Genomic DNA, 18,486 nt, shown 5'->3' with positions numbered 1-18,486 from the left:
AATAGAAACAAGGAGAAAATTAGTAGAGAAAAGAATATTTTACTTTTGTGTCTTAGCAAAACTTCAAGCCTCTAATCTCTCCTCCATAGAAACTTGGATATTTTTAGAAAAAATAGGTATCTAATTCTGATTGCATTTTAACTGCATTGAAATTATTTCTTTTTAAATTTGGTACCAATAAAACAATTCTAGAGTTAAGCAATCATGTTGCTTAAGTTCATCTGAGCTCTGAATATATTTTGGAGATTAATTCATTCTTAACTGAATCTCACTCCATTATCCACAAGAGTCATCTCAGGGCTCAACAATTCTCTCCCTTTCAACTCTCAAGCTCATTTCATTTTAAGCAGATGGACTTGGCTTCAAAAATATTTAAAAGGCTTGGACTATCCATTACAAATTTCCAGAATTAATTGTCCTTAGCTCAGAATGTTTCTTACTAAATCCAAATGGAAAATCAATTTTCAGTCTCCCTGCCCCTACAGACACACACACACACAGCAGGTTACTCTGAACCATTTCCATTATTTTCAATGGTTTTATCAACTTAGTGTTTCTCTTTTTGCTTACACTATTTCTATCTCCATTTTCATCTGTCTCTCTTGATAACTAAGATGAAAATTCTAAAAAGCCCTTCTTTGATCTTGCAACATCTTCCAGCAAAAAAAAAAAAAAAATCCCTCCATCTTTAGCTTAAAATACCTTCAAATAATAATCTACACTCACTGCTTTCACTCACTGCTTACATGTGTTCCTGGGCCTACCTTAATTCATTTACCTTCAATTCCATTTCTTTATTGTTGCCTTGTCTTCCATAGTGTTTGCCCACAAACTATCTAAATCAACAAGTTAGCCTAATACATTTTTATCATGCATTTTAATTATTTTCGATGATACAGTGTGTAGGGACAGGGATTCCCCCTTTCTCTTTCTCCCTCCTTATTTTCTCCTTCCACCATTGCCCCCCCCCCAATATCATTACTACAGTAGTATAGTCCTTTAGAAACAGTTGCATGTTTAACATTCTGCCTTTTAAGTGTATCACGGCACTGGGGGCATAGACAAAGGTGGAAAATCTAGTATCATATTGTCAAGGCATATTTAACTGTTTCACACTATTAGGCATCTCTGCTCTCAAACAAAAGGTCTCCCGGTATAACCCAATACATAAAACATACTACATCCAAAAAAATAGATGCAGTTGCATTCAATTCAAATATAAACAACAATAACAGAAAATCCATATAGCAGCTATCCAGTCAAGAATGCTGCACTTCTTTTTCACTCCCAAGGGACAGTCCTTTACCCCATTTTCAAACCCTCCCATCAGTTCCTGATTATACTTCCAAATTTTGTTTTCATAACCTCTTTGATACACTTTACAAACTTCCACCCCTGCTTCTTGAAATTCCATCTTGAGACCCCCTCCAATCATGATATCCTCCTACAAAATCGTATCTTTTGTCTTTTCCCTCTTTGCAACTTATGTTACCATTTCTTAAAGTATTTGTGTTTTCTTAAAGTATTTGTGTTTTCCATCCCTTACTGATTATAGGAATATTTTTTTTTGTAGCAATAAATAACAATGTCTTTCTTTTCATTTCCCACATGGTCTAGAAAAGTAAGACCTTGAAATGTGTTTCAACATCTGATTATGCCCCTTTTCTCTCCTAGATCTATTGCCGGGCTCTAAATTCACAAGGTCAGGATTTGGAGCGGCCTCTTGAGCTCAGAGTAAGAGTTTTGGATATAAATGACAACCCTCCAGTGTTTTCAATGACTACATTTATAGGACAAGTAGAAGAAAATTCTAATGCAAGTAAGTAACCAATCTATTTTAGCAAATAGATTTCCAAAGAATCAGGAAATTACAGGTCAGATAATGTCAGTCTATAAACATGATGAATGTGAAGACAACTTACAGAACAGTATGTAAAACAGAAATGCTTCCCCTCTCATTAAAAAAAATAAAAAGCTTCTAGATTATGAAAGAGTACAGAATGTGAGAGAGAGGAAGAGACAGAGAGGGCGATCTTCTATGTCCTGGTTCACTGCCCAGATAACCATAGCAGCCAGCTCTGGGCCAGGCTGGAGCCAGGAGCCAGGCGCTTGAGATGGGTCTCCCACACAGGTGGCAAAGGTCCAGATACTTGGGCCATTTTCTGATTCCTTTCCCAGGCCATTAGCAGGGAGCTGGATGGGAAAGCAAAACACCCAGGACATAAACTTACATGGAACATAAACTTACACAAAGCTGGCCCCAGAAGCTTTCTCTTCAGCTCTGAGAGCAGCTTCAGTCTGTCATACACAAGAACCAACTCCAAACAATAACGAGATTTTTCTGATGCAGTTCACATTCTACTACTACGCAAGATTCCCAACAATCTATTCCCAGAGTGGTTTACACAGAGGGGACGGGGCACTCGGTGAGGATTTATTCCCAGCCTGACTGCTGAACAATCTCACCTTCTTCTGCCGCTACCCATTTTTTTTTTAAAAAACTATTTTCAAGTAACTCAGCCACAGATATCACTTCCATACAATGTATTTTTGTGGTCAAAAGCTTTTGCAAAACAAACAATATTTTCCCCTTATATATGACTTAATATAGTCACTCCTTGACATTCACAGGACATTGGTCCCAACACCTCCAGAAAATATCAGAGACTGGATGCTCAAATTCCTTATATAAAATGGCTCAGTGTTTGCCTACAATTTTTAGATCATCTCTATATGACTTCTAAGATCTAATACAGTGTAAATGCTGTACAAGTAGCTACTGTACTGTATTGTTTAGAGAATAAAGACTACACAGGTACATGTGCGGCACACAATTTCAACCTAAACCACAGTTTGGTTAAATTTGGGGATGCAAAAACAGAAGGTATTGAAGGCAAACTTTTTAGGGTTTGCTTGGTTTTTACTCATCCTTGATTTTATGTATTTTAAATCAATATACATCCAAGTCTGTTTGGGTTAGTAGGAATATTTAAAATCAGTTGTCCCAAATGGTGCCAGCATAAGGACTCCAGAAAATCTATAAATCGAAAGTCTCTTTCAGCAGAGACTTTGACACTCTTAAAATGCAGCTGTCTACCGGCTTGTTCTAATCGACAACATCTGCCAAATACTTGGCCACTGGGGAGGATAGTACATTAACAGCCTAGCCCACCACTAAAGATTGCCTTTCATATATTAAAGCAGAAGAAACAATTCCTACTTTGAAGACAAACTTTACTTGTTTGTAATTTTAACCATCAAGCAGTTGTTTTTTACACATTTCAAAACTCCTTGTATTTTTACTCATTAAATTAACTATACTTTAAACATTTAAAAACATCGTTAGAAAAAATTGCCCAGTGATAAGCAGAAGAAACACAAGCGCAACAAAACAAGCAAACTAGTTTTAAAGTTGGCTAAGAGAATAGACAGGTGCTTCTCAAAGAATGAAATGCAACTGACCAACAGATAAAAAAAAAATACTTGAGTTCATTAGCCAATAAAAGCCACAGCTATCATCCAAAAGTCAAAAAATATCAAATGCTACTGAAGATGTGGCAACAAAGTACCCCAGAACAATGTTGATTAGTACGTAAACCAGTAAACAGTTATGGAAAATAGTATGAAGATTCCTCAGAAATCTAAAAATGGTTCTACCACATGACCTAGCAATTTCACTCCTGTGAATTTACTCAAATGAAATCAGTAGATGAAAGAAAAATAAATTAGTATATCTATACCCCATGTTTACAGTAGCTCAACTCACAATGGTTAAGGTACATAATCAGCCCAAATGTCCATCTACTCATGACTGGGTGAAGAAATTATGATATGCCTACACACACATACACACACACACACACACACACACACACACACACACGATGGCCTTTATGTCATTGTACTTCAGTATAATAATCTTAAAAGTTTATAAAAGAAGGAATTATACTGTAATAAGACATAAAACCACAATAACATACTTTTATTATGAAAAATATGCAAACTAGCTAAGAGATTGGCAAGTAGAAAAAGAGAAAGGGACATTAATAAAACGCACATTACACGGACCAGCTAATTCTAGCATGTTTCTAGGAAAGTGATATGCTATACTGTCATTAAAATGGAAATGGTCCCTTTTCAATCAGTTGTCTTGGATTTCTAGATACCTTGGTGATGAGACTCAATGCTACTGATGCTGATGAACCAAACAATTTGAATTCAAAAATAGCCTTCAAGATCATAAGTCAGCAACCTTCTGATTCACCAATGTTTATCATCAACAGATACACGGGAGAAATTCGAACAATGAATAATTTTCTAGACAGAGAGGTAATTCTTTTTCTTTAAATAGATTTTAAGTCTTGAAGGAATTGATTCTAAAAGCAAAAGTACCTAAGAGAGAATGATAATAACCGTACTTCCCTCCCTTCTTCTCTCCCTCCATCTCTCGCCCTCCTCCAATGTTCTGTTACTCTTCTCTCTTACATTTATATGGAGGTTGAACCAACATTTCCAAAGAATTTTGCATAAGATAGTAAAAACTTTCTATGCCAATGGTCGTGTTTCTTCTGTCTTTAGCAATACAGCCAGTATTCTCTTACTGTGAGAGGTTCCGACAGAGACGGCGGGGCAGACGGCATGTCAGCGGAGACTGAGTGCAGCATTAAAATCCTGGACGTCAATGACAACATCCCCTACATGGAACAGTCTTCGGTAAGTGTTTGTGCTAACAGTCATGACTGCAAATTCATTACATCCTAAAATGCATGTGAACAACTCTATCCAGTCCTGCACATGTTACATGTAGTACCATGAAATCAAAATCTATAGCTTTTTCTTATGTTGGATTGTTATAGAAAAAAATCAATGAAAAGTGAGACTATAAACATATGTATGTATTAAGCAATAAACATTTGTGAACATGCTTGCGTACACCCAGTTATTTCTTCCTTTTACAGTTTGTGTTAAAGGTTTTTTATTTCTTGTTTCAGTATGCTATCAAGATTGAAGAAAATGCTCTATATTCAGATTTGCTGCAGATTAGAGTAATTGATTTGGATGAAGAGTACACAGCTAATTGGGTGGCAGTCATTTTCTTTATCTCTGGAAATGAAGGAAATTGGTTTGACATAGAAATGAATGAAAGAACAAATGTGGGAACTCTAAAAGTTATTAAGGTAGGACATACTTTTCCTAAATGTTTTTCTTGTTGTTTTTCATTTTTTCTTTACTGTATCTTATTTATTTGGAAAGCAGAGTAACACAGAGAGGAAGAAACAACAGAAATAGATCTTCTACCCAATAGTTCATTCCCCGAGTGGCTACAATGGCCAGGACTGCTCCAGGCTGAACTTGAGCTGGGCCTCCTCCAAGGTGACAGAGCCCCAAAGCCAGGGGACCATTTTGTAACTTTCCCTGCTGTATTAGCACAGAACTGAATCAAAAGAGAGCCATTCAGCACATAAATCAGCATCCTAACACATTGCAAATGGCAACATAACACACTGCATCACAATGCCAGTCCTGCTCCTTATTATTTGATCAGAACACATTATGTGCTTGCATTAAATTGTCATGGCATATCCCATAAATGGGCATGATTATTGATAGTCAGGATGCTTTTAATGTTTTAGGAATATGGCAAATAAAAAATAACTAAAAATAAATAAGATAAAAATATTAAAATTTCATAAACTTGAATCAAAAATGAACCAATATTATTTTGTATTTTTATATGACATACAGCACTGCTTATATCATTTCATAAAAAAGGATACTGAATTTTAACTTGAAACTCTTTTTCATTAATACAGTACTTCCAAACAGATGAAAAATATACAAATTGAAAGCACTTTAGCAAGAACCTTATTTTATGCTTTAAAGCAAGTATGCTTGATCCTTAAGGTTAATGTTTTAAGAATACTTAAAAGCATATTTAACATAGGATCCAATGATGTGTTCATATCAATATGGTAGGTCAATTATTATGAATCAAAAATATTCATCATTTAACTTAAAAGTTGTTATTCCCATGTGTTTTTAAAATTAAAATCAGGTTACTATTAAGTAGAGAACTATTAGATTCCCATGTCACCGTGACTGATGACAACAACTTACTAGGAGTGCAAAAGAAACACTGATTTAATCCAAGTCAATATGTCTACTCTATTAATCATAAGCTACATTTATCTGCAGTAGATTTCTTCATATGTGGGAACAGACTGACTAATACTGAGCTGTTAATAAAGGTTTTCCCCTGTGCTACAAGACTTGTGGAGTCAACTTTTAAAATATGGACTGATTGTGTGTGATTATACATGGTTGTACATAATCCATGTTTCATAGTAAAATGTAATCCTTGTTGAAATACTTTCATTCCCAATCAGAATAGGTAGTCTTTTCCCTCCATGGTAGCATGCCTATAGTTTCTATTTACTGAATTTAGCTGTGTCCCAAAGATAAATACTCAGCTTATTGAGAGGCACTCATAACTCCCATCTGCTGGTTCATTTCTCAAATGCCTAGCCATCCAGAATATCTAAGACTCCCATGTGGATGGTAGGTACCTCCTTATCAGTGTTGCCTCCAAGTTCAAGTCAGCAGGAAACCAGAATCAGGACAGGAACCAGGACCCTAGGCACTCTGGTATGGGTTAGGGACATCTTATCCACTAGACCAATACCTGTTCCAGCCCACACTTTAAACAGCAGCAGACACTTTTGTTTATTTCTCACAGCATCCCTACAAGGCAAGTTATACTGGGTCCATAATGCAGACACAGGCACTGAGGCTCAGAGAGAGTACATAACCAGCTCATGTTCTAGTCGCTAGTAAGTTATACAACCAAAATTAAAACCTAGGTTTCCTTTTTGTTATAATGCATAGGATTCCACACTAGGAAAATTGGATCCTAATCTACTTCACTATACATAATTATATCACTTTAGGAAATCATTCATCCTATCCATCTCAAAATCTCTTTCTTTAGAATGCAGATGAGGACTTTTTTTTTCTTCCAGACATGACATCACACAGGAAATACTTTATATACAATATATGTGTGTGATGCAAATGATTTGGTAGGAATTCTTTGAAGTACAAAAAAAAAATCAACATTAGAACAAGGTTCAAAATTTTAGCTAAATAGGAGAGTTCAATATGTGAATATCTGTTTTTACTAAATTACCTTCACAAGAAAATTTGGAAAATTTGGTACAGATGGGCATATCTGTAGTGTTTTGTGGGATTTTATGAATATCAGATGTTGATATCATCTCATAATGAAATCACTGCTTGGTTATTTTATAATGTGAAATAAATTATTCCTAGATTATGTTGGAGCAAATAAACATTTCTTTATATTATGTATGTATTACATCCTTTGATTTATGCAAATACAGAAGTTAAATTTCTTCATGGATAAAACCTTTAAAATAATTGAATTGCCAATAGATTTGGAACATATATTAAACAGAGCTACTTTCTGAGTAATATAAAATAATTAAAGCGAATGTAAGCTATCCTGTATTTCAAACTGCAATAATTTGACTATTAGAAGCACTTTAAGTTTTTAAAACCCGCTGAGTAGATAGTTATAGCTCCCGTAACACATTTTCAACAGTTTCAATAATGGATCTAGAACATTTGGGTGTTTTCACACACTGACTTAGAGATCAGCTTTGTGTGTTATATGCATTTATATTTAAGTATAAAAAGGATAAATTGTAGTTATTCTGAAAGGACCTCTCTTCCATCTAGAATGCTTTTCTCTTCTTAAGGTAAAACTATTTCACTCTCTATTTTCTAGCCCCTGGATTATGAAGCCATGAAGAATCTGCAGCTTAGTCTTGGAGTTAGAAATAAAGCTGAATTTCACCAGTCGATTCAGTCTCAATATAAAATCATTGCTACTGCGGTCTCCGTGACTATCTTGAATGTAGTTGAAGGCCCCGTGTTCCGCCCAGGTTCAAAGACATACGTGGTAACCAGTAACATGGGCTCAAACTACAAAGTGGGAGAATTCGTGGCTACTGACCTAGACACAGGTTTACCTTCAACAAATGTTAGGTGAGAATAATATTTTAACGCATTTTACCACATATTAAAATATGTACATTATTTTTAGAAATTTTTAAATACTTCTATTATTTTTGAATTTCATTTTAAAAAGTAGTAACTACTGAACTTGTTTAATATTTAGTATCTAGCGTAAGAAAACACTGAAGATTCTGTGAAATACACAAGAGTTAAATTGTAAAGAGGTTAAAAAAAAGCACGCAAAAAATGTGACACTCATGTGCTTATATATATTATTGTTAATTAGTTGATTAGCAATTTATAGTTGCAGTTATTCTCCTCAGAGAGATTTCAGAAACTGATTTTCCCATTGTAGGTTTGCTTAGCTGGAAATCCAGTGAACTTAGCTGGATCATTTCAGTTACTTTGTTCACAGTCCTCAGCACTTAGTAGGTCAGTAACTTGGGTATGAAAATCACTTGTAAGAAGAGAAAAGAGCGCTGTACTGCTTCTGAAAACTCAGTCTGCAGACATTTCTGATGAATCATGAAGGCATCGCATATGTATGTGTAAGGTGCTTGCACAGGAGACTGGTGCAGAGAGAGGTGCCTCGCCTCGGAAGTGTGCTTTGCAAGTGTTCATAGTGCCCAGAGTGTCAGTGGGAGTGGCTCCTTTCTCCTCGCACCGCAGCAGACTGCAGAGGTCCAGTCATTACAGCCAGCCAGCCCCTCCTGACCCCAACTCTTCTCCAAGTTCAGTTCTCTCAGTTTAGCAAAGCATCTAAGACAGAGAGTTATCTAAGTGGTGTCTGTCTCGCCAGAATGAAAATGAAAGGGAAAGACAGAGGAGTTAGGCAAGGACAGTTTGCACTTCAAAAGCCGTGTGAAGTCGCAAGGAAATTTTGGAGCAGGAGTGCCCTGGAGGAGGGTGTGCCAGCCAAGCCAATGAAAATGAGGTCACCCTTCTTAGAATCATTCAGAATTAGGAGAAGTCAAGATAGTTCTACTACTGCTAAAATCAAATTACAATACAACTACAAGCACCAAGGGAATATTCTGACACAAAGTGAGCATAGCAAGCCATTTTATCAGAAACCGCTGCTCAGCAATTTTTTAAAATTTAGATTTGTATTGTTTGTGTTTTTTATTCTATACTTTTAAGTGGCTCGAATACAGCTAGGGCTATCCTTGGGGTGGGGTGGTGGAATCTCTCATAACTGAAAAATCTCTCCAAGCGTTCTAAGTACTGACTGAAAAACTAAAACACACACACACACTTTATTAAAATGCTTCTCGTTTTATGATGACTGACATTAGTATGAATTGTTTTCTTTCAAATACAGATATGTAATGGGAAATAATCCAGCCGACTTGCTGTCTGTTGACTCAAGAACAGGTGTCATCACTTTGAGAAACAGAGTTACAATGGAACAATATCAAATGCTCAGGGAAAAATATCAAGGAACAATTTTATCTATAGATGGTAAGAAATCAGCTTCCTTCCCTTACGCAGGAAACTATAAATATTCGCAGTTGCATACTTTTTAGAGTAACCCATTTTCTAGCAGAAGATGTAATATTGGACATTACAGAGTCAAATCTTTAATGATTCAGGAGAGTATAATTTAGGCCAGGTTGTTGAGTTATAACAATGAGCAAGCTCACAGTGCTAATCTTGACTTCATCTCAGTGCTCACAAAATTCATCTCAGTGTATCTTATACTTTTACATTATAACTTCATTTCCAATCATCTTAGGAAAAACACTAAATAGAAAATGCCAACTGCATACATATATTAATAATAGCACTATATCTATACTTAAATATTGAAAGCAATAGATAGATAAGTCATGGTCTACTTCAAACAAAATTATATAGTCCTCAGAAACGATGTTAGTGAAACTTATATTAAGAAATGAGTGTTTTTCAGTTGAAGCTAAGAAAAAAAAGTATAAAATGGAATGAATCGCACAATCACATCAAAGTAACATTAACAATGAGTAACCCTAAGGCATTATAACTAAAAGCAGAAGATCTTCTGAAATATTAGTTGCCCTTGTGTACTGCTCCTGTGAGTTTTTATTTTTGTATCTTTTTAATTCTATGGTTCAAAATTATGTATAATATCTTCTGTTTATCATATACAGAAAATAATTCACCAAATAGAATTGCTACTACTCACAAGGATAATTACACAATTATATAATTACATAATAAATTGATCTAAAAGCTGAGTAACAGACAAGGCTTGAGTGGGAATAATTGAAATAGGTATTGATGAAAAAATAATTTTATATTATCCAAAGGCTATTACACTAAATATATAATATTTTTATGTGTTGAAACTTTTTACAGATTCACTTCAAAGAACTTGTACTGGTACAGTTATCATCAACCTTGATGGGTCTGGCTGGGAAACCAAGGAAACTAACCCAGGTGGAGGAACAAGTGGAGGAACAAGCGGAGGAACAAGTGGAGGAACAAGTACTGGCACCGAAACAAGTGAGGAAACCAGCACCAATAATGAAAGTAATCAAAGTGGCAGCAGTGGAACACAAACTGGCACCACTGACAACACTTCCAACAATGGAGAGACTAATACCAACCCAAATAGCGGTGCTGGTGGAACAGATAACTACCAAGGTGGAGCAGATAACGTACATTTTGGTCCTGCTGGCATTGGATTGCTCGTCATGGGATTCTTGATCTTAGGATGTAAGTATTTTAATGCTTCCATCTGTATATGCACACCACCCAAAATTATCAATAAGGAAATACATCCTCTGAGTATTTCATCAAATATGTTTTACAAAATCCTTTTTTGCGCAATTATCAAGAAATATCTGTTTCATGCTAGGTTTATAAGATGTAAAGATAAATACTTGCTTTTAGTAAAATGCAATGCAATAGAAAGGTGCCATAATAAACAAGTTAAAGTAGCTATCCGAAAAACAACTTTAATCAGAAATAATTTGTTGACACAAGCAGAAAGACCACACATAGAAAACAAAGTGAGTTGAGTTTTCACAAGTGACTGACTAGATGTTAGACTGATGGACAAGAGAAAAAAAATTACAATGTAAGGGAAAAGACTACATGTAAAATCCCCTGGGATGATATGCAAGGGACTAAAATGAAGAACTCCGAAGTGGGAGAGACCGAGGGTAGGCATGGCAGTGTGGTTGAGAGTTGGAGACCAGCACAACCTAGATCTCAAAGGGATTTTATGTTATATTGAGATGTTTCATTTGATAAGAGTCCTAAAGGAATTGGGATTAGACTGTAATGTTTAACCCTATTTGCATGAGTTTTTCATAGGTTACCTACTCTTCAATTAAGGGCATTGTTTTTGTCATTTGTGAAGCAAGAAAATTTAATCCACAATATTGTTGTGGTTCTGAAAAAGTAATCCACACATGAAACATTTAGTAAATCCTGTGAAAAAGAGAGTAGCCCTACTCTAGTCAGGGTTGTCTTTTGCATTTCCTTAGCTATGATATTAATTACGATGGAAATTAGGCACTTGTTACAATCCCTAAGGAAAAAGATTAGGAGATGTGGAATGAGCAGGCTGAAATCTCTACATTACAATTAAACTGATGCAAAAAACTCTGTGATCTTCAAGCATGACATCACAAATGGTGTTAGAAACCTTCTCAGATAATGGACACAAACATGTGAATAAAGTCAGAGCACATATAGATAAAATATTCTACATTCATTTCTATTACTACATGACAGATACAACTGGATGCTTTTAATTATTTATTTGTAAACTGGAGTTTCTTTCATTTTTAAACTCCTCTAATCCACCATATGACCCAGCTATCCCTCTCCCGAGAATATATCCAAAGAAAATTAAAGTGGCATAGATCGCTGCCCGCACTGCCAGGGTTATAGAAAAGATTTGGGAGTAACCTACATATAGCAATCAGCTGATGACTGCATAAAAGAAAATGTGGTATACACACATGATTATGTAGCCATAAAAAGAGTGAAATTCTGATATTGAAAGTGGATGTAACTGAAGATAACAAAATAAACCAGTAAAAAATCACATGTTTTCACTTATTGTACTTTACCCAGGTGTAACGGGAATTTAGGGAGTGACAAAGCAAATGGCTGATCTCTGTTAATGTCTTCCCTTTCTTCTTTGTGTTGCTCTCTCATATAAGTAAAAACTAAAATTTTAAATGTGAAAAAATTAGTAATTTTTAAATTACACTTTCTAATCTCCTAGAATTCATCAAGGCAGCCGTTTAGACATGCTAATCACACAGCTTTGAGTTGAGATTTAATTCATAATTTACACATCAGAAATTTTACACATAATTTTACACATAATTTACACATCAGAAAAATAGAAATTTCTCCTATTGGCTTATTGCAAATTAAATTCATAACTGGGAAAAGTTCTATGAAAAAGGAAAAAATGTGGTTTTAAATAGTCTTACTAAAAAAAAGAACTAAAACAACAAAAATGTAAAAATTCCAGCAAATTTTCAGAATGAAACATGAAATATATATGTAATAAAATTCTAAATTTTCAGCCATACTGATTATCAGCCAATATGATAAATCTTAAAAATGTGCTGCTTTATAAAATTAATTACCCAGGTGCTGATTGTTAATTCTGACACTTTTAAATATATCTCAAGCATTTACTCAATTCATGTCACTTTGAATGTATTTTTTTTTATTATGTTGAGAACTACTTTTCTATAGTATGGCTGCGAAAAGATTGTAGATCTATATACAGGTCTTAGAGTAATGTCTCTAGATGGAAAGTGTCCTGTCAATCTAGTGTTTTCCAAAAAGCAAAGCATACAAGATTTTTTAAACCTGTATTTTCTTCTCTTATCCTTCTCTTCCTTCCTTCTTCCCTCACATTTTCACTTATACATCACTTCTTTTATCCATCCATTCATCCTAAACTGAAGATCAAGATTATATTGTGTAGAAGACTGACAATAAATAGATGCTGAGAAAACTTCAGTTTTCATGTGGGCTCTCCAATTTCTGCTCTTTTCTTTTTATCTTTTCCTAAGTCATGACAGGGTAAATTGCCTATTATAAAATAATACTATTTGTAATAGTAAAAACAAATGAAAAATAACTATAATAAAGCAATGTTTCCGAAAATTCCGACATTTATTCAGCTTGTTTTCTTGAGCATTCATACTAACGTTGGAATTGCATGATTATATAGAAGGTATCCGGACTTAACCATTTTTAAAAGGTTGTTTTGCTTTACTATGAGCCCGCTGGTAACCTGAGTATTCCTATATTTATACCACCAGTGGTTCCATTTTTGTTGCTCTGTTGTGACTGTGGAGGTACCTCAGGTGGTGGAGCTGGCTTTGAGCCCGTTCCTGAATGTTCAGATGGAGCAATTCATGCATGGGCAGTGGAAGGACCCCAGCCTCAACCCACTGTAAGTATATCCCTGGAAGCACTGACCTTTGGGACACAGCTAAACTCAGTCTGCACACATGAACCAGGGGATGGGAAAACACTCACCCACTATCCAAGACATTCTTTGAGCCAAGTTAGTAATGGGAAACACAAGGAGAAATCAACAGTATGTCACAATTCTATGGAAATACCAGAGACAGTGGTCCAGGTTTTAAACATATCTCAAGCATTTACTCAAGGATATTTTTTAAGCAAATGGTCAGTAATTTGAGCATAAAGTAAATGTATGACTATTATATATATATACATAATATGATTATATATGACTATATATAATGTTGACTATATGAATATATATATGTAATATATGTTGCTTATTTTTTAGGACTTGGGCACTATCTGTGTACCACAAATACCACCCGATAATGCAAATATAATAGAATGCATTGACAATTCAGGTAAGGAAAAATATATTAACAGCTCAAATGACTAAGAGGGAATTCTGTTCCTCCCTTTGCATACCTGCTTACTCATGATCTTTTTTTGCTTTTCAGAGTTTATAACATTTCTTTTTTTTTAATTATTAATTTTTAAATTTAATGAGAAAGCCCATAATTGTTTCTTTATGTGCTGTATTCATTCTAAATTTTCCTCAACCATCAGAGAGTATTTAGAAGATGACTTAATATCTCTATAAATGTAAGTACTGAACTGTAATCAGGAGTCCAATTTGGATCAAGATTTTTTTATCCCATAGAGTAAACATAACTTGTCATCTGCCAAATACACATAGACAATTAAAATTAATGCACAATCTGATTAAAATCGATTCATGCTCATTTAGTGAGGCTTGACCCTTTATGATTGGTTCAATCATTAAAATGGTTCTTTTTAAATTTTTTATTATTATTTTCTATAATATGGTTCGAATATATAGAAATCCCCCCTTCCAACTTTCCTTCCTTCCTCTTCATTCCCCCTCTTCAGTTTCCCTCCTTATTATCACAATAGCATAGTCTTTCAACAACAGTCACTGGGACAAAATTCTGCTATTTAAGTGTATCATGGCATTGTAGATATAGGCAATATCAAAAACTTTATTTATAATGATAAAACTATTCCCTTCAGTTTCTTTGTTCACAAATGCATATTTAAATGAAAAGATGTATATTACAAGTTGCTAATTTTCAATTCCGGGAACATAATAATTCAATTTAATTTGATCAATTTTAGGGGTTTATACAAATGACATCGGTGGCAGGGAAATGCATGATCTGGGAGGAGGAGAAAGAACAGCAGGATGGGAACCCATTGATGGAGTTAGATCATCAGGAGCAGCTGACATAAGTCAAGAATATCCTGGAACATTAAGAGGGCCCGTGAGGGAATGCCGAGAAGGAGGTCTGAATATGAACTTTATGGAAAGTTACTTTTGTCAGGTAAGACCCTCTGCTACACACCTTGGCATCCTCATACTCGAAGCTCTCACTGATGTCCCAACAGGAAAATTAAACATGACGGGAGGCAGGTCCTCATCCTCTTGTCTCCAGGTCCAGCATTTCATATTATTCCCTAGCAATATTTGTAAAGCCATAATCTCAACACTGTTATTTCCACATTTAAAATAGGAAATAGTTTTCTGCTCTTATTTTATCTGTGCTGTCAAGTCTAAACTCTTCAACACAACAAGTAAGATTATTTACAAATCAAGCCCCTCTCCCATGCCTGCTTACCATCGACCCACTGGCAAGCACCTCTGCTTTTTTCAAAGTCAATCCTTCCTCCACACCTTTGGGATGGTTTGTTGTCATCATCTAATACAAAACTCCTACCCATCTTTCAAAATCCATTTCAAATATCAGTGTCACCCTGAAGTTTTTACAGTTAACCGTTCACCCAAACCAGACTACTATTTTCTCATCTACAGTTTTGTAGGATTTTTGTTCATACATTTCATGAAACTGTCATGCACAAAGCTGATTATTTTTCAATATACACTACCATGTCTGATATTTCATCCATCTGTTCTCTACATTATGTTGCCAGCACCAAGCTCAGCTTCAGATATGTATATAAGAGTAGGCTTAAAATATGGTATACTTCTAGAATTTTCCAAGAACCAACTGAAAGCAATAGAAATAGTGTGACCACTGGAAAAAGTAACAAAAAAAAGAATTAGGTTTCCCAGGCAGAGACACAAGTACCCATGGTTTCACCTGCTGCAATACCCAGTCTTCAGAAAGTTCCTCTCTCTGATACTGATTTGACTTCAATTTCTATCCTTCTATATTCTGGCTTAAAATGTCTTCATCAACCACTCTAATGACTTGGAAAGCAATTAATATTCTAACTAAAATATTAGTAAAATCCTTCTAAGTAGCAATAACTGTTCATGAAGTTTGTTGAAACTCTTTGGAATACTTTCTCTTTCCTTGCAAGTGAATAATATTCTCATGGAAGCTAAAATTCTGCCTCAGGAGGTTTGTACTTAGAGTTTCCTCTTCCCAGTACACTATCCACTTTAGTCCTCTAACATCTTTTTTTCCAATTTCTAGTCAAACATTTGCTTATCAAAGATACTATCCTTCACATCCCTATTTAAAAGAACACTCCAGTACTTTCTATTCTCTGCCCTGACACCACCCCTGACAAATATGCACATTGCCTTTCTCAAATGACTGAAATGTAAGTCCTATAAGATATTGTCCACTACTCCATAGTCAAGTTCCTAATGGAATATTTGGCAAATACTGAGGAGTTACTGAACGTCTTTAAGTAAAGGGACATAATTTCTTGTTTTGCTACAAACAATCTGATGACAAGTTGCAATCCACTACTGTGAATTGCAAAGATGAAATAAAATTCAAAGTATGTGAACTTTGGGTTGAACAAGATGCTATTTCTAAAAATTATCTCTGGTCTTCAATTTTAAATCCAATATTTGCAGACTCAAATTTTCTTGTGCTGAAGAAAATCACATTGAAATAAATTTATCATAAACCATAATGTTAGTCATACTTTGAAGAAAACAAAGTACAATTTTGATTGCATCCAATCAATGATGGATTTTTTGTAATTGAAAAAGTACACTCTTCCACGTACTTAAAGTTCATAATTTTATGTGCTTCCTTCTAACTTGGTTATAAGAGAACTCATGTAATGTGTGTATGTGTGTGTGTGTGTGTGTGAGAGAGAGGGAGAGAGAGAAACTTTGTGTTCAAGAAGCATAATTATAAACAAGTCCATGTAAAAACATTTTTAATCAAAACTTTTATTGTAGATAAAATCATTTTTAGCAAAACTCAAACCATTATCAAACAATCTCAAGCCAAAGTTTAAGCAATTAAAGATTATTTAAAAATAATTTTAAAATAAAACAAAGTTTAAGCAATTATAAAATTATTTTCAAAGCCTCTGTGGTAAATACTACAATTTTGTTTTAGATTTTTCTCGTTGGTAACATGCTATGAAGAAATAATAATGGCACAGACTGTGTAGCCATAATTTCACTTCTTTTTCTTCCACACATTCAGAAAGCATATGCCTACGCAGATGAAGATGAGGGACGGCCATCCAATGATTGTTTGCTCATCTATGACATTGAAGGTGTAGGTTCCCCCGCTGGCTCCGTGGGTTGCTGTAGCTTTATTGGAGAAGACTTGGATGACAGCTTCTTGGATACACTGGGGCCTAAATTTAAGAAGTTGGCCGACATCAGCCTGGGAAGAGAAACGGAATCCTACCCAGACCCTGATCCTTCTTGGCCACCGCAGAGCACAGAACCGATGTTCCCGCAGCAGGGGACAGAGCCCGTGGTCAATGGCCATCCACCAATCTCCCCGCATTTCGGCACTACCACAGTCATCTCTGAGAGTACCTATCCCTCAGGACCTGGTGTACAGCATCCGATGCCCATTTCTGATCCTTTAGGCTACGGGAATGTCACTGTAACCGAGTCCTACACTTCCTCTGGCACTCTGAAACCCTCTGTGCACCTTCACGATAACCGACATGCATCAAACGTGGTGGTAACCGAGAGAGTGGTCGGCCCAATCTCTGGCGCTGATTTGCATGGAATGTTAGAGATGCCTGACTTGAGAGAGGGGTCAAACGTTATAGTGACAGAAAGGGTTATAGCACCAGGGTCAAGCCTCCCCACCTCTCTGACTATCTCTAATCCTAGAGAATCTTCAAATGTGGTAGTGACAGAAAGAGTCATCCAGCCTACTTCTGGCATGATGGGGAGCCTAAGCATGCATCCTGAGTTAGCAAATACTCACAATGTGATTGTGACAGAGAGAGTTGTTTCCGGGGCAGGTCTAAGTGGAATTAGTGGCACCACTGGGATGAGTGGAGGTGGTGGCATAGGCAGCAGTGGCTTTGTTGCCTCCACAATGGCAGCTGGTGGTGGGACCATGGGTGGAGTTGGGATAAATGGTGGTGGTATAGGGCTGAGCAGTATTGGTGGGAGTGGGGGCCTGAGCAGCAGCATGGGGGGATCTGCCACCATTGGTCACATGAGGAGTTCTTCTGACCATCACTTTAGCCAGACCCATGGATCTGCCTCCCCTAGCACAACTCGAAGTCGAATAACCAAGTACAGTACAGTACAATACACAAAGTAGTCAGGATCACAGCATATTTTTCATAATATTTGTGATTTAGAAATTTTCATCATCAGAAAACTAACAATTTTGGTGCACAATTAGGTGCTAACATAATTGGGGAGGTAATTAGAAAGATAAATGGACATGTTGCCATAAGGGAAGCACTCTCCTTAGCATTTGAAACCCTCCTTCTTCTATGAGTCCTAAGGAAATCATGACAGTGAACAGAAACTTGCAGCCGGCCTTCTTTGTCTCTGGGGCCTGCAGTGTCTTCTTTGCTTTCATATGGCCTGTAGTAGATCTCCACATGTGGAGTAAATAAAACATGGTCTTCTGAAAGCACTGGCCGTGACTACTGGCAAGCTGTTCACTCTTCTAGGATTTGCCACATAGCCTAGCAATACTCAAAGAGAACTGAAAATGCAATACATGCCCATGCTTGTGGGAC

The 18,486-nt window shown here is 35.9% G+C and overlaps 1 protein-coding gene across 2 annotated transcripts in view; it reads left to right on the top strand.

Moving 5' to 3' along the window:
* DSG1 (desmoglein 1) overlaps window positions 1-18,056 on the top strand; it is a 30,121-nt gene extending 12,065 nt beyond the window's left edge. Inside the window, exons 5-16 of one of the 2 annotated variants that reach the window (XM_040984686.1) lie at window positions 1,675-1,819; window positions 4,163-4,329; window positions 4,579-4,713; window positions 4,992-5,177; window positions 7,808-8,067; window positions 9,359-9,498; window positions 10,372-10,420; window positions 10,490-10,731; window positions 13,317-13,450; window positions 13,817-13,889; window positions 14,665-14,870; window positions 16,965-18,056. In XM_040984686.1, the coding sequence (XP_040840620.1) occupies window positions 1,675-1,819; window positions 4,163-4,329; window positions 4,579-4,713; window positions 4,992-5,177; window positions 7,808-8,067; window positions 9,359-9,498; window positions 10,372-10,420; window positions 10,490-10,731; window positions 13,317-13,450; window positions 13,817-13,889; window positions 14,665-14,870; window positions 16,965-18,056 (2,829 nt within the window). Of the gene's footprint in view, window positions 1-1,674; window positions 1,820-4,162; window positions 4,330-4,578; window positions 4,714-4,991; window positions 5,178-7,807; window positions 8,068-9,358; window positions 9,499-10,371; window positions 10,732-13,316; window positions 13,451-13,816; window positions 13,890-14,664; window positions 14,871-16,964 lie in introns of both variants that reach the window. The other variant, XM_040984685.1, reaches the window with a different exon arrangement.
* The last annotated feature ends 430 nt before the right edge of the window (window positions 18,057-18,486 follow it).

The sequence above is a fragment of the Ochotona curzoniae genome, unplaced genomic scaffold, assembly GCF_017591425.1.
Source record: "Ochotona curzoniae isolate NIBS_2020 unplaced genomic scaffold, NIBS_Ocur_1.0 contig_43, whole genome shotgun sequence".
Taxonomy (NCBI): domain Eukaryota; kingdom Metazoa; phylum Chordata; class Mammalia; order Lagomorpha; family Ochotonidae; genus Ochotona; species Ochotona curzoniae.
Note: the sequence above shows the minus strand (reverse complement) of the source record. Positions and strands in the feature narration are given on the sequence as shown.